Below are 26,099 nucleotides of genomic sequence, written 5' to 3' on the forward strand. Positions count from 1 at the left end.
AGAGAGATGGCTCAGCGGTTAGGGCACTAGCTACTCTTGCAGAGTTCAATTCTTCGCACCCACATAGTGGACCATACCATCTGTAATACCAATTCCAGGGGATCCGATGCCCTCCTCTGTACTCAGAGGGCAGACCTGCATATGGCGTATGAGCAAGCATCCCAGTCCATAGACTTAAGTGACAGAGTTAAAAAGTGTTGTGCATTCCTCCCTTCCAAAGCAATATGATTTTTTTTCATAAGTAACATGCCCTCCATATCCTATAAGGGATGATGATTTGAAAGTGGAATATAGATACTGCAGGGATCCTAGATACAACCTCGCACTTTACCAAGAGGCAACAGATGAGAGGCTTTCCAAGTTCAGAGGAGTTTCACCTTGACAAAGGGGGTTCACAGGATGGAGTTTCCGCCATGATGTTTTATAAAATGGTGTTGATTGTCATCTTTGCTCAGGAATCTGTGTGAATCCTGACATTTCCATGAGCCCCTTGGAGACATGTTAACAATAGTATTTGGAAAGAAAATATCATTATACTGAGAGACTCGAAGCATTCTCTGTCCAATTTTATAAAATAGTAACTTGAGTGCCGCAACCAAAACAGCCCTGTATTATATATTTCTTAAACAATGAGAGAAAAATATGGGCAAGACTAGGAATGCTATTTTCTATAGAATTGCAAGTTAAGAGTAGCCAGCATGTCTCTGCATACATGGGTAAAACCCGCTACGGTTAAATAATAAGAAACCCAGGGGTACCAGTAATATAGCCAAATGAAAAGCTGCAGACTATCGCATGCTTAACCCCATGCTGGCCTAATTATAGCGCCAAACATCTCCAACATTAATAAACCACTCACAAGTGGCTAAGGCCTGGGAGTACTGCATGTATTTGAAAAGACCTGGGTCTTTTTCCTCAATGAATATATTTATTTCACTGGGATAAGTTTCGCATCGCATAAACAGGATACCAAACACCATCTGGATGCCATGGTGATATGCTAGTGGCCAGTGTGCAGTCAAGTGACACAGCTTGAGAGCCCTCGTTTTCCTACGTGTGGATCTTTGGTTGCTATGTTGATTCAGACACGAGGAGCAGTGTAACTGTCACTGTGGACAGAGACTCACCAATGCTTGTAAGGAGGTTGACATTTCTCATCACGCCTTCGGTGTAAGCACCGGGTTCATAACTGTCCATTTCACCCGCGACGATGTGAGCTACTCTTGCAGCCCGTCCTCTGATGGCACCTGCAGCTCGGTCTAAATTGTCAGCATCCTGATCCCTCAAGGCTATAATGCATTTGTTGACATCTTCCAGGATGTGGCTTTCTGTAAGGAAATAAACCAAGTTACTTGTCTGCATGTGTTTTGATTACACAGATGTAACAGTGAAATAATATTAACTTTTTACTTCGGACACACCATGTACTGGGTGAAGGTACTGAGAATTAATTATAAAGTCATCTGTATTTTTATTTTATTTCTTTACTTAGTAATAGTAATATCCATAAAAGATAACACTTATTGAGCATTAAGGTTTTGGGGTATGGGGAAATGGCTCCTGCTGTATACTCAGGAAGATCTGAGTTTGGCTCACCAAGACCTACTAACTATCTGGACACTACAGCTATATATGTAAGCACAAGGCCTACATTTGGAGATAGAGACAGGTAGAACCCAGGGCATTTACAGGAAGTCAATCTAGCAAACAAAACAGTGAGCTCCGAGCTCAGAGAGAGCCTCTGTCTGAAAAACTAATGTGGTCAATGATAAATGTAGGTACTTAACACCACTTTCTGGCCTGGCCTGTTCATGCTCATACATAAATGTGCTCTCTCTCTCTCTCTCTCTCTCTCTCTCTCTCTCTCTCTCTCTCTCTCTCTCTCTCTCTCTCAGAGAGAAACGGAGAGAGAAAGAGACAGAGACAGATCTTGCTTAGGAAAATACACCACCTCCAATACCAGCACTTGGGAGGCTCAGCCACAAAGTGTGGGAGTTCAAGACCAGCTAGCAGTACATGGAGAGTTAAGGGCTGCACAGTAAAATTATTTCAAACCACCAAAGGGGATAAAAGACAGAAAACTGTACTGATTATGTGCTACTTTAGGTGCCAGTTCCAATAGAGTATGTTTTATAACTGAGGGGCAAGTGCAAATCAAAGGCATTTTTACACTAGAATAAAATACATAATTATAGAATGTTTAGTTCTGAGTAAAAGCAAAACTGCATAAGAGCACAGATTTAAAACTACTAAGTTGATAAGTATATGGAAGAATAAAGAGGTGGAGTTTTGCTTAGCCAGCAGATAATAAAATGTGAAAACTACAATATTTTAAAGATATGATTCATAGGTAAGAGGGTGGCTGAGTATGTGCATGTGCATTTATCTGACTGCAGAGGCCAGAAAAGGGCATTGATCCTCTGGAGTTGGAGACTGGGGTAAGCCACTAGATGCAAGGAACTCTGACAGTAAAGCGAGCATTCTGAATCACTGTGCCAGCTCCACAATTCCCCAAACTAAAATCTTTGTTATAAAGCAACGATTTCTCAAGACTCTGAACACACACACACACACACACACACACACACACACACACACACACACACACACACACACACACACACACTGATTGACTTGGTGCATACAAATCCCACAGACAGAGACATTTGCTGCCTCTGAAACAGAGCTGCAGACCTCCTTCTCCTCACTCATCCTTGGCAGGGTTAGAGGGTCAAGGCTGTAGGGAGTTAATTCTCATGATCCAACAACTTTATTAAATTCTTAGTATTTTCAAGTAAAAGTAAGGTAATAATCTAATGTGTGTAATATCAACAAATATAAACAATAAAGTCTTTTTGTTTCTTGTTTGAGATTTTGTTGTTGATGTTGTTGCTGGATTTTTGCTTTTGAAATAGATTCTCACTCTAGAGTCCTGGGTGGCCCTAAATTTTCTTTTGTCTCAGCTTCTCAAGTGCTGGGATAACAGTCATTCATCACCATACACATGTTTTTTAAGAATTAAAAGAGTTTCATAACTCATTAGTGATTTAGCTTCAGGCTTTATCACATGAATCCCCACTCAAGATAATTAAATTCACTATTATTTATCAACATACACAAAGATACTTTTACAACAAAAGATCTCATAATAAAAAGTATATCATAATATCTTATTAACCTCTCTTCCTCTCACTTTCTTGTTTCTTGTGGATGTGTTTGTGTACATGTATTGACTGTGCCAATGAAGGTTAATCACATAATACACACACACACGCACACACACACACGCACACACATATATATAAAAAGATATAAGAATCTATTCCCCTTAGTGCTGTAAGTTAAATGTACTCAGCCTGTCTCTGAACGCACAGGACAAACCTGCTGTGGTTGAATAATAAGGATGAAAATATCATAGAATATTATCAGTGAGCCCTGTCATTCCGTTGCAGACTTTATATGCTCTGCTAACACATATTACACATTGAAAACATTAAACTATAACATCCACCAAGGTTTTAAGCTAATATGTAGCATTCACTTATGAATGTATCATAGGACACACAACGGGAAACATATGCTAACATTACCATCATATCTCTCAGGTAATGAAATAAAAGTTTAAGTGAAGGAGGCACAGTAATTATGTTTTTGAAAGTTGTCAAAGGATGCATTATAAAACTGTCATTCCCAGGGGCATTGATAAGCCTTTGAAAAGTACAACACATACGCATACAACGAGTACTCCATCTCTATTCTCAACATGTTCTCAAGCTTACACTGCATTGATAGTTTTGCTCAGTTCTATAGAGTATATTAATACACAAGAAGAACAATGCTCAGTTTCAGAAGATTCATTATCTAATAAGCTCTGCAATTTCTCTTTAATTAAGAGGAAATCATGCCTGCCACAAATTATTTCCTCCTAGTGAGCTCAGCCCAGAGTAAATAGACAAATCTTACACAGGGACAATGAATTGGATGTTTACTTCTTCTACGTGGCAGCCACTGAATTGGTTAAATCAGGGAATACAGTAAAACCAATATGTATTGTCTCTTCTTGGTTTGGCCATGTAGAGGGTTTCATGGTTTTTATTTATACTTTAATAATGCCATGGTGCTGCTATATTGAAAAATTATAGGTGTAAATTTATATACAAAAGTATCACACCACCAAATGTAGTATTAAAATATAATAATAAAAAACAAGAAGCATGCAACCAGGATTAATCTGAGCTTCTATCACAAACATGTTGAATATGTCTAAATGACATTCAGAGTTACATGTAAATATAGTATAAAACATAAATTTTTAACTTTTCCATTATTTCTACACTTTTCCATTACCTGGAAAGCTTCACAGACAGGTACAATATTATTTGCATGAAATGCTAAATGTATAGTTGAAAAAGCCAAAGGAAATGCATGTGCCTTCCACATACATACAATATCTAAATATTAAGCTGATTTTAAAAACCTATTATTGTATTATCAAGAACATTTATGAAATTAAAAAGCCTTTGTCAGGAATAACAGCCAATAAAATCTACATTAATTATAATGTATTAATATCTCACTTATCTACTTCTGAATGGCTTTGTGATACAATGGTGGTCTCATTAAAAACTACAATATTGATTAAAGTTCTGTCTCTCCTTTAGTATTTTTACCATTACAAATGCATCTGGTCTTAGGTATTAGACAATTTAAAAATTACTCCTTAAAGGAAATACAGATTTTTTTTATAGAGGCAGAATATTTAGAATATTGTGCTTTAAAGAGCTGACACACAATAAAGCTTTGTCTGGTTCCCCAGAGTAGCCACTTGTTATATAAGAGTGGGAGCATTCAGATGTGAGCAACAATGCATTGTTTTCTTTTTTAAAAGATTTATTTATTTTATGTATATGGGTACCCCATCTTCAAACACATCAGAAGAGGGCTTCAGATCCCATTAAAGATGGTTGTGTGTGTTTCCAGTCTCTGTATGTGCCCAGAGCTGAAAGCCAGTTTCCAGGAGTACGATACACATGAGAGTAGAGGTAAGACCACTACTTCTGCTCCAAGGGACCTGCCTGGAACCCTCAGGAAACATGAACCAGGAGCAGTCTGGGACAGGACCCTTCAGGTTTATGCATGAGACTGGATCTGATCCAGTCTCACAGCTCTCAGGATCCAGATACCATTGGGAAAAAGCCAGTATCTAGGAGGGCTGGCACAAGGACTTACAAGAGGGTCAAGCCACTGTCAGAGATAGCAGGGATAGCTAACACCAGAGACAACCAGAGCATAGTGAGAGGCAAGCACAGGAACCTAAGCAACAGAAACCAATTCTACTTGGTATCACCAGAACCCAGTTCTCCCACCAAAGCAAATACTGGATATCCCAACACACTGGAAAAGCAAGATTTGGATTTAAATCACATCTCATGATGATGATGGAGGACTTTAAGTAGGACATAAATAACTCCCTTTAAAAATATAGGACAACACATGTAAACAAGTAGAAACCCTTGAAGGGGAAGCATAATATTCCCTTGAAGAATTACAAGAAAACACAAGCAAACAGGAAAAGGAATTGAACAAAATCATTAGAAGCTAAAAATGGAAATAGAAACAAGAAGGAAAGCACAAAGGGAGACAACACTGGAAATAGAAAACATAGGGAAAATATCAGGAGTCATAGACATAAGCAACATCAACAGAATACAAGAGAAAGAAGAGATTTTCTCAGGGGCAGAAGATACCATAGAAAACATCGACACAACTGTAAAAGATAATGTAAAACACAAAATGTTCCTAACCCGAAACATCCAGAAAATCCAGGACATAATGAAAAGATCAAACATAAGGATAATAGGTATTAAAAGAGCACAGATTCTCAACTTAAAGGGCCAGTAAATATCTTCAACAAAATTATAGAAGAAAAATTCCCTAACTAAAGAAAAAGATGTTCATAAACATACAAGAAGCCTACAGAACTCCAAATAGATTGGACCAGAAAAGAAATTCCCCCTGTCACAGAATAGTCAAAGCACCAAATACACAAAGCAAAAAAGAATAATAAGGGAAAAAATTCAAGTAACATATAAAGGCAGACCTATCAAAATTACACCAGATTTCTCACCAAAGACTATGAAAGCCAGAAGATACTGGGCAGATGTCATACAGACCCTAAGAGAACACAAATGCCAGTGCAGGCTACTATATTCAGCAAAACTCTCAACTAGCATATCTTGGAAAAACTAAGATATTCTATGACAAAAACAAAGTTATACAATATTCTTCCACAAATCCAGCCCTACAAAGGATAATAGATGGAAAATTCCAACACAAGGAGGAAGACTACACCCTAGAAAAAGCAAGAAAGTAATCTTCTTGTAACAAACCCAAAAGAAGAGAGCCAAACAAACACCATTCCACCTCTAACAACAAAAATAACAGGAAACAGCAATCATTATTCTTTAATATTTCTTAGTATAAATGGACTAAATTCTCCAATAAAAAGACATAGACTAACAGATTGGATATGTAAAGAGGACCCAGCACTTTACTGTATACAAGAAACACACTTCAGTGACAAAGACAGACACTTCCTGAGAGTAAAAGGCTGGAAAACAATTTTCCAAGCAAATGGTCCCAAAAACCAAGCAAAAGTAGTCATTCTAATATTGAATAAAATTGATTTTCAACCAAACATACCAAAAAATATAAGAAGTGACACTTAATATTCATCAAAGGAAACGTCCACCAAGATGAACTCTCAATCCTGAATATCTATGCTCCAAATGCAAGGGCACCTACATTCATATAAGAAACCTTAATAAAGCTCAAGCACACATTGCACCTCACACAATAACAGTGGGAGACTTCAATACCACAATCTCATCAATGGACAGATCATGGAAACAGAAATTAAACAGAGACATAGAGAAGTTAACAGATGTTATGAACCTAATGGATTTAGCAGATATCTATAGAACATTTTATCCTAAAACGAAAGACTATACCTTCTCAGCTCCTCATGGTACCTTCTCCAACACTGACCAAATAATCCGTCACAAAACAGGCTTCCACATATACAAGAAGATTTAAATAATCCCATGCATCCTATCTGATTACCACAGACTAAGGCTGGTCTTCAATAACAACAAAAATGAGAGAAAGCTCGTATACACATGGAAGTTGAACAACGCTCTACTCAATGGTGACTTGGTCAAGGAAGAAATAAAGAAATTAAAGTCCTTTCAGAATTTAAAGAAAATGAAGACACAACATACCCAAACTTATGGGACACAATGAAAGCAGGACCAAGAGGAAAACTCAGACCTCTGAATGCTTCCAAAAAGAAACTGGAGAAACCATACACTAGTAGCTTGATAGCACACCTAAACACTCTAGAACGAAAAGAAGTAAATACATCCAAGAGGAATAAATGGCAGGAAATAATCAAACTTGGGGCTAAAATCAACCAAGTAGAAACAAAAAAGACTATACAAAGAATCAACAAAGCCAGGAGCTGGTTCTTTCAGAAAATCAACATGATAGATAAACCCTTAATCAGACTAACCAGAGGGAACAGAGAGTGTTTCCAAATTAATAAAATCAGAAATGAAAGGGAGACATAATAACAGAATCCAAGGAAATTCAAAAAATCATCAGATTCTACTACAAAAGTCTATATTCAACAAAACTGGATAATCTGGATGAAATGGACAAATTTCTAGACAGATACCAGGTACTAACATTAAATCAGGATCAGATTAACTATCTAAACAGTCCCATAATTCCTAAAGAAATACAAGCAGTTATTAAAAGTCTCCCAACCAAAAAAAGCCCAGGACCAGATGGATTTTGTGGAGAATTCTATTAGACCTTCATTCATAGAAGACCTAATACAAATATGTCCAAACTATTGCACAAAATAGAAACAAAAGGAACACTAACCAATTCCTTCAATGAAGCCACAATTACACGTATACCTAAACCATACAAAGACCAAACAAAGAAAGAGAACTTAAGATGAAATTCCCTTATGAATACTGATACAAAAATACTCAATAAAATTCTCACAAACCAAATCCAAGAAACCGTGAAAATGATCATCCACCATAATCAAATGGGTTTCAGCCCAGGGATGCAGGAATTGTTCAATATACTGAAATCCATCAATGTAATCTACTATATAAACAAATTCAAAGAAAAAAAACCTAAATGATCATCTCATTAGATCCTGAGAAAGCATTTGACAAAATTCAACATCCCATCATGTGAAAAGTCTTGGAAAGTTCAGGAATTCAAGGCCCATACCTAAATATAGTAAAAGCAATATACAGCAAATCAGTAGCGAACATCAAACTAAATGGAGAGAAACTTGAAGTAATTTCTCTAAAATCAGGGACTAGACAAGGTCGCCAAATCTCACCCTACTTATACAATATAGTACTCAAGGTTCTAGTCAGAGCACTCAGACAAAAAAAGGTAGTCAAAGGGATCCAAATTGGAAAGGAAGAAGTCAAAATATCACAATTTGAAAATGATATGATAGTATATTTAAATGACCCCAAAAGTTCCACCAGAGAACTCCTCAACCTGATAATCAAATGTAGTAAAGTGGCTGTGTATAAAATTAACCGAAACAAATCAGTAGCCTTCCTCAACTAAAAGGATAAACAGGCCGAGAAAGAAATTAGGGAAACAACACCTTTCACAATAGTTACAAATAACATGAAATACCTCGGTGTGACTCTCACCAAGCAAGTGAAAGATCCATATGACAAGACCTTTAAGTCTCTGAAGAAAGAAATTGAAGATCTCATAAGACGGAAAGATCTCCCATGCTCATGAATTGGCAGGATTAATGTTGTAATAATGGCCATCTTTTCATAAGCAATCTACAGATTCAGTGCAATCCCTATGAAAATTTCAATTCAATTCTCCACAAATTTAGAAAGACCAGTTTGCAAAATTCTTTTTGGAATAACAGAAAACCCAGGATAGCAAAAAACTATTTCTCAACAATCAAATAACTGGGGAATCACCATCATAGACCCAAGCTGTCTTACAGAGCATTAAAGAATTGTATGGTATTGGTACCAAGACAGACAGGTAGATCAATGGAATAGAATTGAAGACCCAGAAATGAACCCACACACCTATGGTCACTTAATCTTTGACAAAGATGCTAAAACCATCCAGTGGAAAAAAGATAGCATTTTCAACAAATGGTGCTGGTTTAACTGGAAGTCAGCATGTAGAAGAAGGCAAATAGATCCATTCTTTTCACCCAGTACAAAGCTCAAGTCCAAGTGGATCAAGGACTTCCACATACAACCAGATACACACAAACTAATAGAGGAAAAAGCAGGGAAGAGTCTCGAACATAGGGACACTGGAGAAAATTTCCTGAACAGAACACCAATGGCTTATGCTCTAAGATCAAGAATCGACAAATGGGACCTCATAAAATTGCAAAGCTTCTGTATGGCAAAGGACACTGTCATTAGGACAAAATGGCAGCCAACAGATTGGGAAAAGATCTTTACCAATCCTACATATGATAGAGGGCTAATATCCAGATATACAAAGAATTCAAGAAGTTAGACCCCAGAAAAATAACTATTAAAAATGGGGTACAAAGCTAAACAAACAATTCTCAGCTCAGGAATATCATATGGTAGAGAAGAAAAGTACTTAAAGAAATGTTCAACATCTTTAGTTATCAGGGAAATGCAAATCAAAACAACCTTGAGATTCCACCTCACACCAATCAGAATGGCTAAGATCAAAAAGTCAAGTGACAACAGATGCTGGTGAGGATGTGGAGAAAGAGGAACACTCCTTCATTGTTGGCGGGATTGTAAGCTGGTACAACCACTCTGAAAATCAGTCTCAGGGTCCTCAGAAAATTGGACATTCCACTACCTGAGGACCCTGCGATACCACTCCTGGGCATATACCCAAAAGAGGCTCCAATACATAACAAGGACACATGCTCCACTGTTTATAGCAACCTTATTTATAATAGCCAGAAGTTGGAAAGAACTCAGATACCCTTCAACAGAGGAATGGATACAGAAAATGTGGTACATCTACACAATGGCGAATTACTACTCAGCTATTAAAAACAATGACTTCAGGAAATTCATGGGCAAATGAAATGAAGTAGAAAATATCATCCTCAGTGTGGTAACCCAATCACAAAATAACACACATGATTAATACTCATTGATAAGTGAATATTAGCCCAAAAGCTCAGATTACCCATTTTATAATCCACAGACTACATGAAGTTCAAGAAGACGGATGACCAAAGTGTTGATGCTTCAGTCCTTCTTAAAAGGGGGAATGAAAGTATTCATAGGAGGAGATATGGAGACAAAGTTTGGATCAGAAACTGAAGGAATGGCCATTCAGATCCTGCCCCACCTGGGAATCCAGTCCATATACATACAGCCACCAAACCCAGATAATATTTCTGATGCTAAGCAGTGCATGCTGACAGGAGACTGATATAGCTATCTCCCGAGAGTCTCTGCCAGAGGATGACCAATTCAGAGGTGAATGCTAACATTCAATCATTGAACTGAGAACTGGGTCCCCATTGGAGGTGTTAGAGAAAGGAATAAAAGAGCTGAAGGGCTTTCAATGATTCCAACTAACCAGAGTTTCAGGACTAAACCAGTACCCAGATAGTTCACATGGACAGTCCCATGGCTCCAGCTGCATATGTAGCAGAGGATGGCCTTGTTAGGCACCAATGGGAGGAGAAGTCCTTAGTCCTGCCAAGGCTGGATCCCCAGTGTAGGGGGAATGTGAGGGAGGGAAATGGGAATGGGTGGGTGGTTGGGTGGGGAACATTCTCATACAAGAAGTGGGTAGGGGGATTGGATAGGGGTTATATGGATGGGGAAACCTGTAAAGGGATAACGTTTGAAATGTAAATGAATAAAAATCCAAAAAAAAAAAAGAATGAACATATTAAAACATTCATTGAGTCAGACCAAAAAAAAAAAAAAAAAAAAAAAAAAAAAAAAAAAAGAAAAGAAGGTTGCAAGCTTTCATGTGGTAGCTGGGATTTGAACTCAGGATATCTGAAAAAGCAGTCAGTGTTCTTAACTACTGAGCCATTTCTCCAGCCCCAACCAGTGCATTATTTTCAGAGGAGGGAATCAGTGAATAACTGGCAATTCCTATCGATTGGTTACAGCCACCCTGGAATACTAGAAATAAGCCAGACACAGGGCTAAAGGGAAATGATCTGTCATGGAGAAGTGCTTCATCCCCTGCCAGTTTCTTAGGCTAACCTCACCTTCCATCTCTGAAGTGAGCGAGTGCAATGAGATTTCAAAAGACATTTACAGAAATGTCCATATTATTTTTTCTTACTTATTTAGTTTTCTCTAATAAAAGCCAGAACTTAAAGGTCAACTCCACTGCTTCAAGGAATAGAGAGGGAAAAAATTATACAATGAAAATAAGTTAGTTTGTCATTACTTGGCCTCCAAAATGCAATCTTATAAATCAACAGTCCATACAATAGATTGAAACTGTAAGCATATTTTATTTGCAAATATCAGACTGTGCTGAGAGGTATTTTTTTTCTAATGACTCAGTCTGGACTTTGATTGTATTAATGACAAGGCCTGAGGGGAAAGGAACTTGAGCTGTAAACCATCCACTGAGAAAGAAAAATAACACCAACAGCGCCCCCACCTGATACCTGGATCTGTGACCAAAAAAAAAAATCTATAAAGGAAGGTCAGGAACACAATGAACAGGTACTGATACTGATGCCTTTTTGTCTTTGTTTTGAAAAGCAAAATAAAATGACATTATAAATGGGCAGAACTAAGATGAGCTCAGCTTACTTGGTTAACATGAGTTTAGAAAGCAAGGCTGAGTTTAATTATGAGTAAATGATGCTGATTTTCATATTCCTGGATTTACATCTGTTCATTCAAAACTCATCAGAAAGACAAAGATTCCAGAAATAATAACCGGAACACAGCAAGCTTTTCCTTTTCTCGCACACAGAAAGGGTCATGAGACGAGACACAAAAACAAATGAATGCAGCTGTACGTAAGGTAACTGTGGTTTGTTTCTACTTACTGATAGCCACGGGTTCGGTTCAGTAAAACTTTAATCACAATGATCAATGGCTCTCCAAGTCTTACGCAAGTATGACTTTAAGAACAACGTGAGTATACTCACGGATCTTCTGGTCTCTAGATTCCTTCCTGTTCCTGTGATAGAACAAGCTTGCCAAAAGCATTATGGGGAAGAAAAGTGTTCATTTTACACATCCAAGTCATGGTCATTGAAGGAACTCAAGCAGGAAGTAAACCAAGAACGGAAGCAGAAACACAGCCGGCTGTCTCCTGGACTCATAGTCAGCTAGCTTCCTTCAGCCCAGAAACCCCTACCTAGGCAACGGTGCCACCCACAGTGGTACCTTCTACATCAATCAACAATCTGGTCAGTCCCCCCACCCCCAGACATGCCCACAGGTCAACGTGATCTAAGCAGTTCCTCAGTCAAGCCTTTACTCTCATCTGATCTGAGCTGTGCCAAGTTTACAATTAAAGCTAGGTGTCAAATGGTGTAAAAATGGTTCATGTTTTATTTATATCCAATTCTTTCTATTATTTACTCCCTTGTCTAAGTCTTTAATGATACAAAGATAAAATTAAAGGTTTCAGTTCTAGTCCAATTGTGAAATGCTGACAATTTGACAATGGGGATGAATTGATTATTATTTTATAGGATTACTTTTCATAACGAGTTTAATTTTAAACATGGCCAGTGTAGCTCAGACTAATCTCAGACTCAGGAGCCCTTACCCCAGCTTCTAAAGCTGCACACTAACACATTCAGGTAAAATTTTGATTTGATTTTCTACCTGAAATAATCAAACTGTTAGATGCTAGATGGGCAAATTTAGAAACAAGTTTTATTCCCATTTGGCAAAAGGTCTTATCCCTTAAATAAACATTAACCACGTAAGCTGCCTAAGAACTTTTAGGGAACCTTTTAGGAAACATAGCAAAATTGTGGAGTGTATGAATCACCATTAGGTTACATGAATAATTTGATAGTTATAATAATAATATCTCCATGAAGGTACCTCTTGGCTGTCCATTTATCTATTTGTGAGTGTGTGCATGTGTGTGTCCTGTGTGTGCATGAGTGTGTGTGCAGAGGAAGTTTTGAGAGTTATTTCTCTCTTCTACCTTTTTGAGGCAAGATCTATCTTGCATTTTTCTGCTATGTTGTGTCCACCAAGCTGGCTTCCTGGCAACTTCTGACTGAATCTCCTATGTCTCTCTTTCACTTCTCACACCAGGAGAGCCTATATTAGATATTTATGTCACTGTTACCACATCTGGATTTTCATAGATATGGGACAATCAAATTTGGGTCACCAGGAATGCATATCAAATGACTTTTATCCATTACATCTCCCTGTCAACATATTGTTTATTATTTTTAAACATGTGATATACACAAACTAAGCATGCTCAGAAACAGTATCATCTGTACCATGTGGTGATGTCTTTCTTATAAGGATAGTTATCAATTCCCTACAAAAAAAATCTTTCAATATACAGGGGAGAACACTGTTACACATTATTTCAACTATTGTTGATTGGTGTAAATACACTTTTCTCCCACTGTCTTAACATGGAACACATAATCAATAAATGGATAAACTATTCTCTGTTGCCATATGGACTGTTGAGAAAATTAAAAAAAAATAAAAACATATCAAAAGATGTTTCCAAGGATCATGTATCAGTCAAGACTAGTATCCTAGGTATATAAGTGTTTTTTATGTGTTTTATGTATATGGGTGTTTTATGTGTAAGTGTACAGTCATCATATCCATGCAGTTGACCACAGAGGCAACAAAAATGCAAAGATACCCTGGAACTGAAGTCAAAGTTGCTTGTTCTCTGTCCGATAGGTACTGAGATTGAAGCCCTGGTCCTCTCAAAGAGCAGCCATTGCTCTTATCCTTTGAGCCATATCTACAGCCCCCAAATAATTCTTAAAACACAGTCATAATCAAAAAAATTCAAGTAATGGTGAGCAAAAGATCTAAGCATATATCTCATTGGAGGTTATAAAAATAAGTAAATGCAAATATTTTCAAAATATTATCTCACCAAGTATTTCCAAAGGAGACTATTCCAATATATCTATTAAAGGACTGACATATATAACACAGAGAACACAAGATGCTGGAGATGAGGTGTATCAATAGGAACTTCGCTTCACTCTCGAAAGAAATGGAGTTTGAGGCAAACACCGCATAGTGAGTTTGATTCGTAGAACTCAATATCTTCTTACAGTACAGCATAAAATTATACTTCTTGGGTTTTTTTGTTGTTGTTTTGTTTTTTTGGTTTTTTATGACAAGTAAGCTGCAAACCTAAATTCCCATCTGCAAAGCTATTCTATGGCGGTTGTATTATCATTGTCACGATGTTGAGTCAATGAAGACGTCCTTCAGTGTGTGAATCACTAAGCTAATTAACATTCAGACAATGAGATAGCCCGATGAAATGTGTGCACAAACTCCGTATGGAAATAGAACACATTGCATGATCCCAACCACATGGTTCCCAACAACAAGAAAGATCTTGAAAAGGCCAGTTGGTAATAATTACTGGTCGAATACACAAGTCAGTCACTGGAGATTCTCAAAGCAGTAAAACCATCTGTCTTATAGCCTAATGGTGAGCACAGATCAACACATACTTGTCAAAAAACCCATACAATTTACAATAGGGAGTAAAACTTGATATAAAAAGTATAATTTCAGGATGGGACAAATATAGATTACATCAATATTGGTTCACCAATAGGAATGGGGCCAGAGAGACAACTAGATGTATAAAGAGTTTTGCTATGCAAGCCTGGTGACCTGGATTCAATTCCCAGGACCCACATAGAGGCAGAAGGAAAGAACCAACTCCACAGGCATAAGGCTGTCCTGTGACCTCTACATGTTTGCTGCAGCACTCATGTGTCTTCCTCAGTGTCAATCACACAATAATAATAACTGAGTAAATTTTAAGGAGATTTCATGTATATTGAATGTTATATCTATGTTAGGCCTATAGTTAGCACTGCATTTTGCTTTTAAGGACTGCAAGAACATCAAAGGTATTTATGTCTTTATATCTAATAGTGCATGTCACCTGAAAGCATGTGTTGGTAACAATGGAGAAATCTGAACATCCTTCAACTTTCTCAATACTATAATAAAATGTTTGCTGCCACTTTCCCAACCCTTCCAGCTTCAAATATATCTCTGTGGTCTCCAGTGGGTTAACCGTTTTCTCATTTATCCTTTTCCAGGCCTACTGGGTAAAATACCCACTACTTCTTTCACTGGTTATGCAACATAGGCTGACCTTGAACTCAGAATTTCCCTGACATGGTATCCTCAGTGATGAGAATATAGGCCTGGCATTCTACACCCTAAGAAATTATTTTCTTTTGCATATTATAATAATTATGAGATATAGGTTTGGTATATTTAAGTTGATAGGTAAAAAAACAGGGTTTTAAACAAATACCTTTACAAACTTAATAAAGAAGTAGCACTGAATTTTAACCTGAATGAACTTGTGGGCATTGGCAACCATGTCACAAATGTAAAGAAGTGAGAAGTGGCAATATGGTAATTCTACACTCATCTTGTTCATATATTCTGAGTATATGGTGGGACAAGGAAATCGCAGGTTCAAACTATTTTTGAAATTTCATATAATATTGCCAAATGGTTATTATACTATGATATGTAATTATAAATAATTCAAGCTTTTAACACTATATTAATTATTGACACTCGTTTAGGAGGTTAATTTTAATTCTTCGAAACTCACAAGGACAGAATTCTCCTAACATTCACATGCTGGACCTATATGGAGCTATTACAGTGGAAGAAACCTGAAGGCTGCATTCTAGAGACATCACCATAGAAGAATTAGTTAACAAATGAGGCTATCACTCCTATTTCTGAGCTTTTCTGGAGTAGGAGTGAAAGGCTGGGTGCCTGCACTTGATGCTACTCTTACCTTGACAACATTAACAGGGGGAAAGTGTCAAACAGAACTCAGGTTTTCTTGGAGTACTGTTTTTATGTTAATTGCCTCTTTGCTTCCTCTCCTATAGACACAGAACCTATTAGCATCTAATAATAAAACATTGAGCTCAGAAACAAATGAACAGTAGCTGTGAGGATTTTACCAGATTGAACATCAGGACTGTCAGCAGGAACAGACAATAATGAGCAGTGTTCTGGTGTCCTAGTGTATTTCACTAAATAAATAAACAAACAAACAAACAAACAGACCAGAGCCATTTGGTACTTGTGACTGGATAAGGGTATAGAATTCTTCATTTCTTGTATATTCTTGCAGAAAACTATATTCATTTGGGTGCTATTCCTAGCTTCAAAGCATACAATGATTTCTGAGTCCTATTAATATCTTTTTATGCACAGATACATAAATTTGGGGATTATTTTAAATAGTATCCTAGAAGTATGTGGCACAGAACGCACCCTAGGAAATGGTTAAAACCTGAAAGTGTGCTAATAAAATTAATAAGAACTGATCTGCCTAATACCTGGTTTTATTCTTGTTTCCCACTAGAATATTAAATAAACTGGTCAGTTCTATTGATTACTTTCTGAAAAAGAATCTCTCAAAATGAGAAAAAAAAGGCTAGCATTTATAAATGACAAGATTACTATGGGCTATAGATTTTAGAGACTCTCACTTTCCCAGTAGCAGAATTTATACTAAAATTGAGTGTATAGCATTCTCTTATCAAAATGTATGGATCTATATTTTTCTCTCATGTATCAAGCAAATCTTCCCCATGGGGCACTTCCTTTTCTATACATTATTTGTAGTCATTGCCAAGAAACTAAAACTGTCTATCACATGTGCATATGTCACACACACATACCTATATGTATATATCATCCACACCTATCACACACACACACACATACACACACACAAACACATACACACACATATGCACATATATGTAGTGAGTCAAAGTTTCTTATCCTCAAATCAGTGTTATTCCCCAAATATTCTATATCATTTGGGCTGCACTGCATTGAATAACATATAACTCTAACATGTACTAAAGTAGCAAATTCTAACTAATAAAATTCCAGGCAAGAGCAATTACTTAGGATGCATAGGTACAATGTCTCCAATAAATTCAACATGGCTTATCCCAGGCCAGACCAAAGGAATCCAAGCATATGGTTTGCCTGTCCATAGAACTTCCCTTGACATCAAGCTCTGCATGTAGCCTCCAATGGACCCATGGTATGGCTTCACTTCACTGTGTCAATCACTGACAGCATCTGTGGCTTTCTCTGAAGACTCCTCTCTTCCAAATGCTCTATGATTTACAGAACATTAATTGGTCTCCTACTTTAAAATTTGCAAGAACTACAAATTGGATGCGTAGACTTTTAAAGAATATTCACTTTTTATTTTATGTTAGGATGAGTGTTTGCTTTCATGTATGCATGCACGCCCGCTGTGTGCCTGGTGCCTGTGGAGACCAAAGAGAATGGTGGATGCCCTGGAACTGGGGTTACAGATAGTTGTGAGCGCTGGAAACAAACCCTAGCGATCTCTAAGAGCAGCAAGTGTCCTTGGGTACAGCTCTACTCTTTTTCTAATAGAAAGTGTCTTCTTAGACATATATGGCTTTATAGATAGATGTCAGAATAATGACATGATGGTTTCATCAAAAGAATTGAAGTAAAGTTTCAAATAGTACTATAACCAGTAATATGTATTGATTATATATGAACATGTAGTATTATAATCAATACTATTAAGACTTGGGTTTCTGATGAGGAGTAACTGTGTTAGATGTATGTAGGATAAAAATACTGGACATAAATAATTGATTTTTACTCTTAGCTTTAGAAGTCAGAGTCATTCTTTTTGGGAAGGTTGGGGCACATAACATGCTGAGAGAGAGAGAGAGAGAGAGAGAGAGAGAGAGAGAGAGAGAGAGAGAGAGAGACAGACACAGACACAGACACAGACACAGACACAGACACAGACACAGACACAGACACAGACACAGACACAGACACAGACACAGAGAGACAGAGAACTGGAGGGAGGGAGGAAAGCAGAGAGGCAGGGAGACAAGGAGATTAGGAGATTAAACGATTAAACGTTGGCTTTAACCGTGAACCTTACTCAAGATATCTGAGAGGGCAGCCTAAATCAAAACACTGTCTGGATCAAACTGGTCAGCTGTGAATGGTCTTGATCCTTACACGGGATAAGCGAGTGCCCTGCCCACAATAGGCTGTACCATTTCACAGCAGGTAGTCCTGACTACAGAAGCAAGAGCCCACATGAGGCATCAAGCAGCAAAGCCATGTTTTCTGCTGTACTCTGTTGACTGTGTGCATGTTCTCAGGATTCAAACAATGTTGTGCGGTACAGTAAGTAGGCTTGGCAGAAAGTTCCTGCCTTAGTCTCCTTTGGAGGACTGTGACTTGGAAGTGAAATCTAAATATATCCTGTATTCCCAAATCTGCTTTTGTTCCAGTTTTACTACAGCAAGAAAGATGAAACTAAAGTATTAAAGGCATTCTCCTTTGCACAATAGCTCTCTCTCTCCCCCTCCCCCTCCTCCTCCCCTCCCATTCCTTATCCACCCCTCCCCCACCCTCTGTGCACGTGTGTTAATCTACCAGGGTCCCCAAGCTTGGAGTAGCACCACCCATATTCTTGGAGGATCTTGATACTTGGTTTGTCCTCTCTATTAATATACTCAGAGGGGCATTTTACACATCACTTGGTTGTATCTCAGTACAATCAAACTGAAAATCACTGGTGAACATATACAATGTCTCCATGTAGCAGAATGCTACAAGACATGAATACTTACACCCAGCAATGGACTGAAATTCAGGACCCCTGTGGTTGAATTAGAGAAAGGCTGGAAGAAGTTGAGGAGGAGGATGACCCACAGGAAGACCAGCAGTCTCAAATAACCTGGACCCTCAGAGAGCTCTCAGACACTAAGTCACCAACCAGGCAGTATACACCAGCTGTTATGAGGCCCTGACACATACACAGCAAAGCACTGGCTTGTCTGACCTCAGTGAGAGAAGAGATATCTAACCATTGAGAGACTTGAGGCCCCAGGGAGTGGGGAGGTCTGGCCAGGTAGGGACATGGGGATGGGGACATCCTCTTGGAGATTGGGGAGGAGACATGGGATCAGAAATTGTTGGAGGGTGAACCAGGATGGGGATGATGACTAGACTGTAAAAAAAGATTAAATATAATTTAAAAAATTAAAAAGCTATCAAGTAAATTTAATTTAAATATATTAACTAATTTCGATTAAAAGTATATCTATAAAATAGCTACTATTTAAATGGCACATAAATATTTCTTTTTTATTATTATCACTATTCCTATTTTAACTTTTTTGAAACAGACTCACAGTATGTAGCCCAGGCTAGCCCCAAACTTATGGTCACATATGGTGTGCTTCTGGGTGCTGGGATTACAGATATATGCTACCCTGCATGGCCTCTCCACATATTCATCTTCGATATATTGCACAAGAGCAATCGATTTCAGTAAAACTGTCTGACTACTTGACGAGGATAAGGAGCTGGGAAATAGTGAGAATCTCTAATAGAGGGCATGGATGTAAAAATTAAACACATTATTAAAAGTTGTATCTTCCTAGAACTGGGCGTGTAGCTCAGTGATAGAACATTAGACTCACATGGCCAAGTCCCTCAGTTCAATCCTCAGCACTGAAAAAAAATAAAGTTTCTATTAAAAAAAAACAAAAATAAAACAAACCCTGAATATTACAATACAATGTTATAATACAAATTTGTTCTATAGATAGTTTATTTATGGTTCTGTCATCTGTTTCTTTACTGATTTTCAGTATTTATTTTTGTCAAAACTTGCAAAATCTAGTTTTATAATCCAGTTCTGGTGCATTATAGACTAATATTTTAGTTCAATTTAGAAAAGGTCTTTTTTAAAAAAAGACATATAAAATGTGTACGTTTTCCCCCTTTGAGTACTAAAATGTTAATTAATTTTATTATTTCTGCATTCTATGCTCCCAAACACTTTTTTTTTTAAAGAAACACTTTTCTTTCTAAATGTCTCTGACACAAGTATTGAGGAGCCCATTACTTCAGTCTACAAAGGTCCTCATAACCAGGATTATTGCCCTGGAACCTGGAGGAAATGTTCTAATGCATCCAATTAATAAACTAGGAATAAAAGCAGCATGAGATCAAACCTGCTCACAGGGGCTGGAGAGATGGCTCAGCCAAGCTTCCGCAGAGGACCAAGTTTGGTTCCTACCCCTACTTTAGGATACCAAAAACTGCCTGTAATTTCAGCTCCCCTGCAACTGGTGCCTTCTTCTGGTCTCTGTGGGAAATTTATTTGTGTGCCCATACCCACACACAGACACACACACTCAAGACAAGGAAGCAAGCCAGCAAACAAAATCTGCTGCTAGAATAAGGAGTAAGCAGTTAAATGTTATTAAAATTGTAAAACAAAACATCTTGTGGGCTTCAGTGTGTGTGTGTGTGTGTGTGTGTGTGTGTGTGTGTGTGTGTTTTCAGACCAAAAAAAATGTGCTTAGAAATTTGTATCTTTATTCCAAATATATTCATTTATTTTCCTTGTAAAGTGTGAGGAGCATGGATAACTTATGCGGTTTGTTCTCCTTTTAGCTGTTCGACTCTTCTGTCAGACCATCTAATCCAACCAACTTGAATAAATTCGGTGTTATTATCCCAGCAACCTTGCCTGGAAGGCCATTCCTCGCGTTGAAGCATCTCTGCATGAAAAACAGATTCACAACATCTGGTCTGATTTCATTTGCCTTTAATTTTCATTTCGTTGCCTTTTCCACTTTATTTCCTGTTCCCAATTGTGTTTGTTGAACTGCAAATAGCAATTTTCACTGGCCGACATGGTCTTTATTACATTGTCTGTGTTTAGGGTTAGAAGTCTACCCTGTTGCTTCAGGTTAGATACAAAATAGCAATTTATATGACTGTAATTACCCTGGATATCTTCATGCCATTGAGAATGTTAGCAAATGCATTTTTTCCCTGTTTGTATTAGTTCCACTAGTCAAACACCAGTTATAACTGTCTGATTATTGCCTTGGTGTTACAGATCTGTGGGCCCTGATTTGTCCCCTGTACCTGGGTGGAGACTCATATCTTTCAGCTAGGTCAATTACCAATATGGTTAGATAGAAACAGATCGGGGAGAAACAGAGGCGTTTTACTAGGAGCTGGGAAATACTATAAGCCAGTTGTAAACACAATGCTGTCATCATTTCTCACATGTGACTCTCCATTCATCCTAACTGTACATGTTATATACATAAATACCATGGTTTTGTAAAACATATGATACGAGAGTCTTTAATATTCATGGGAAACCTTACACATGAAATTATCAAAATGTCAGTTCTTATCAAGTGCTAAAATGCGGAATTCCTTTTTTGTTCTCTGTAAAGCCTTGCTATAACATAGATCTATGCTGTTATGTGAAACAAACTGCTGTGTGATTCCCCAATGTCTGATACCACATTTTCAGTGAATATATTATATGCATCGAAAATTAGTCATACCTTAATGACACTGCTACTTGTACACTCTCATGTGAGTTATATTTTTAGTTACTCAATGATTATTTTTCATCATTTACAATTTCGACCCAAAATGTCTGCGAACACATGGGGGTGATGTGGAGGACATTTCTCTAACAACATTTATCCTCCTGATTCCCAAAAAAGGCCCGGCCCCACACTCGGAGAACAGCATTGAGAATATCAGAGTCATAAACCCCTGGCACAATGGTGCAGTTCTCTTTGAAGCTCTCTGGTTTGTCATCGCAAAGAATGGAAACTGAGTAGAAAATATTATGGGATTTTATGTACACTGAGAGAACATTTCATGTCCACTATTTATGCAATAGATTCACTACAAAGGCTATTCACCTGCCAGAACTTTCAATGTTGTAGGAGAATTTTCAAAATATATGTGAAATTTGAGTATTAAATATTTTGGTTTTATGTGTGAAATTTTATGGTGAAAAGCCTTTCCTGTGGTTGATTGTAAGCTAATCTTGATTATCTGGATGCTCTAAGCATTGCATACACTTTATTATGCCTTCAATCTTCTTGAGATCACACACACACACACACACACACACACACACACACACAAACCTGTCAAAACCTGTCATTATTATCACTCCTCTTCTTATCAAAGAAACAGAAAGTAACCTGCGTGTGCATTCTAAGTTCAAATGCTATAGGGAATCTGACTCAGCTCTGCTCTAAGTATTCTTTGCACTGTCACAGTATTATAAGTCTGTCGCTATGAATTATAATACAGATACATTTCTCATGGCTACTCAGAGAAATAATCAGAGATGATTGGTTTAATGTTTCTTAAATTTCAAATTGGTTTCTGAGCAAAGTTTCCCTTCTAAGAACATTACAGATCTAGAACTCATTAAATTGGCTTTGTCTTATTAAACAACTGTGAGTGCTCTCTTTAGAAGGCTCCTCTGATAGTAATAAATGTCTACCATCTGACTTTCCAAGAATATCGAACACCCGTGCGTATAGATTTATGTAATAGTGGAAGTTTCCCCAATTACTTTCACAGAAAGCTTTATTTTAGGGACATGCATTCTAAGTATCCTAGGATCAGAACAATTATTCTTAAAAGAACAAAAGCAGCAATGGAAGAAATTGGAGTCAATTTGTCATTTTTATTATGTACTCCCGACATTACCCAAAATGCATTTAAACATCATATTTCAGTGGCATTTATGGCGACGTCACCACTCCACTTTATAGCAGCCCGTGCATTTATCAGGTGGATGGCCAGCTTCTTCTGTGCCGTATCACCTGCTCTCCTTCCTGGTGATTATGAGAACAATTGAAGGCTGGCTTTGGACCATGCTGCCTCACACATTGCTCTGAGTACTGACAATTTCTCCCCCTCCCCCTTTATTCAGCTACCACTGTAATATGAACTCATATTAATCTGAAGCAACAGACCACCTGCAATTCTCGGTTATCAGACGCTCACCAATCTGCTTTTGAAATTTTACTTGACACGCTGTTTTATCCCAGGTACTGTTTTTTTTTTTTTTTTTGCTCTTCTCCCCAAACGTAAACTTAGAGTTTGTTCCATCCTGTTTGCTCCTTTGATCAGACATGTGTTGTGATCTCATCTTCCCATGGTGGTTGGTCATTAAGATGTTTGTATTGCTCTCCAGGGTCTTGTTTGCATTGCAAGTAGACAGCTATGCTCATCCCACACCTCCTCCTCCATATATAATTTTCCAGTGTGTGCCTTCGTAACCTCCAAATTTCATTTGCACTCAAGCTACCAAAAGGATCCTCTCCAGGCTCTGCCACAAAAATCTTTGTCATTTAGGAATGCCCCCTTTAATTCTTCCAATAATACTCTTGCACTTTAGTGAAAGTGCCTTGCCAATTCAACATTTGGATTGAGGAAATGCAGTCTAAAATGTCAATGGCCGATACTCAGATAGCTCATGAGTGCATTAAACATTTTTAAAAAGGATAGTGTACTGGTAGCCTAGCTGAAAATGAAGATATAACTCACAAGCTTGAACAGAGAGACCATTTTAACCAGGGAGTTATTCTCACTGATCCTTATCTATATGAGCAGACTAAAACACACAAGGAACCCTGCTGATTGGATCTTGAGCTCTGCATTAGATGAGAATAGACAATGCACAGGCACATATAATGAAAATTACTATGTCACCCTGTGCGAATATATACCCCATGTGCACATGCCTGAGAAGAGCAGAAGAGGATCTAAGATATCCTGGACTTGGAGTTATATGCTGTTGTCAAATACCCAAGGTTGGTGCTCAGAAACAAATTGAAATCCTCTAGAAGGGTCTCAACACCTCTTTATCCCTATGCCATGTCTCCAGCACATTAATAGAATATAATAAATACAATTAATAAATTATATTATATTTTTAAATTTTGATTAAGGTGAATTATAAAGTAAACCTATGGAAACTTCTCAGAGAATTCTTTCAACATCATTAATATTCTATTAAATCTATTTCTATTGATATTTTCTGAATAATATGGAGGTTCTTTGTGGGCCAAATAGTTAGGTAGTTTTATAGAAGAATGGCGACTCTATTTTCAAACAGAGACTCAGCGAAAGTAAGAGGATATCAAACAGAAAAGTTTCAGCTGGAGAATTATCTCACCCTAACTTTGCTTAATATTCTTGGTTCTGCTAGCACAGCTTCTAAATTTCCACCTTGCTCCATCTCATCCTTTTCTATGTAAATTCTCCACAGAGTTTCTGAGCCTGTCCAGTATTTATTAAAGACAGACTGGGAATGAACCCAGAGGTTTGGACTCTTTCAGTTATTGTGGGAAAACCAGGGGAGAAAATTAAGGCTCAATATAAAATATTCAACCCAACCATACTGATATAGTAGAGTAGTGCAGAGTTTATTATCTGATTAAATAACTGATTATTATTTCAGTCTAGTCATAGGATTTGAACAGCAGGGTTTGTAAACTCCAGCAAAGGATGAACTTTAACCCAGCAATCATGTTGTGAGCACAGAGTTTTCCATCATCTGCCCTATTCACCAAGAGATACCTACAGGGAGAGGGGGGAAGCAAGACTAAAGATGGATGGTTATCCTTGCGAAAAGTATTTGAATATTATTTCCAAGGATACAAGGTCTAAAATCTAAGAACTGAACACAAACCGGGAAACCTAGAACCTATTCTATTTAAATAAAGCCCGTTGTGCTCTAAGGTTGCCGTCTACTTTGGGGCTCCTCTATGCCTAGGGAAGCCCAAGGGTCCTTATTGCCTTCCACACCTTCATCTCCTTTCTGCCATGTTTTCCACCCAGGTTGCTTAATCCCTCTGCCTTAGTCTTGCCTAAAGATCCAGTAATAACAGTTAAAACTGTTCTATATTTAAAAAGACCATAAGTTGAATGATTCATTATTATAAAGCCCATTGAAATGCTAATAAAGTTTTAATGATTAGCATAGACACTTCTGTCTTCAGTGGTGTGGTTCCTCTCGGGAAAGCTAACAAAGGTACACACACACAATTCTCACACACACAATTCTCACTTGATAAGCTTAGCAACCTACGATCAACTCAAATGTAAAGTGTATTACACCACCATATCAGCAAAGGAGGCTTATAGGAATTAATGTTCACAGAGCAAGGTCTGATCTGATGTTCAGTCCTCAAATTCAGGCCCTTAAACACTGGGAAGGCCAACCTTCACACAGTCCTTCTGCAGCTCCATAAAATATTTACCTAAACTCTTCAGATTCTCAGGGTAGACTATGAATGATCAATAATCCTCTCGCTTTGGATACTACTTGGTGGTAGTGGGACTTATAGAAGGAACTATCAAGTGATAAAATTATAATGGTGGTGCAAAAGCGTAATAATTACTGTGATGAGCTGTGAATTCAAGGTAAGATGGGCAGAGACACGTGGAAGTGGAAACATCCTCTGGTGGTCCGCAGTGACAGCCATTTGTAAGGAAGGGATCATGTACAGTATGCCGTAAACATAGTAGTTGTGGCTGGAGAATGGAGTTCCCAAACCTGAGGTCTTGGAGGATAAATGTGTTGTCCATGGCTCTGGGAGCAGGTGCCTCCAACAAGGTGAAAGACAAAGTCATCAGACATGAAAGGGAGCAAGGGAGAAGTCAACACACTGGTACTAGGGATGGGGTTCAGCTAGATCACATAGACCTAGTCTCTGATGTGAGCCCTTGCATAGAGGTGACCATGTTGATGGGTTAAAATCTTCCATAGCCAGAACCAGTATTAAAAGAGGAAAATGGCTATGGTTCAGTTCCTAGCTACTACATTGTATGAAGAGATTGCTTGAATCTATTTTTGTGGATTATATGCTTTTTTAATTGAAAACATATTCATGGTTTTTATAGATTTGATTT

General features: G+C 37.8%; 1 protein-coding gene across 1 annotated transcript in view; it reads right to left on the bottom strand.

Moving 5' to 3' along the window:
* Ctnna3 (catenin alpha 3) overlaps positions 1-26,099 on the bottom strand; it is a 1,495,245-nt gene that overhangs the window by 377,106 nt on the left and 1,092,040 nt on the right. Inside the window, exon 12 of the mRNA XM_032888434.1 lies at positions 1,128-1,328. Within this exon, the coding sequence (XP_032744325.1) occupies positions 1,128-1,328 (201 nt within the window). The remainder of the gene's footprint in view (positions 1-1,127; positions 1,329-26,099) is intronic.

The sequence above is a fragment of the Rattus rattus genome, chromosome 18 (genome assembly GCF_011064425.1).
Source record: "Rattus rattus isolate New Zealand chromosome 18, Rrattus_CSIRO_v1, whole genome shotgun sequence".
Classification (NCBI taxonomy): domain Eukaryota; kingdom Metazoa; phylum Chordata; class Mammalia; order Rodentia; family Muridae; genus Rattus; species Rattus rattus.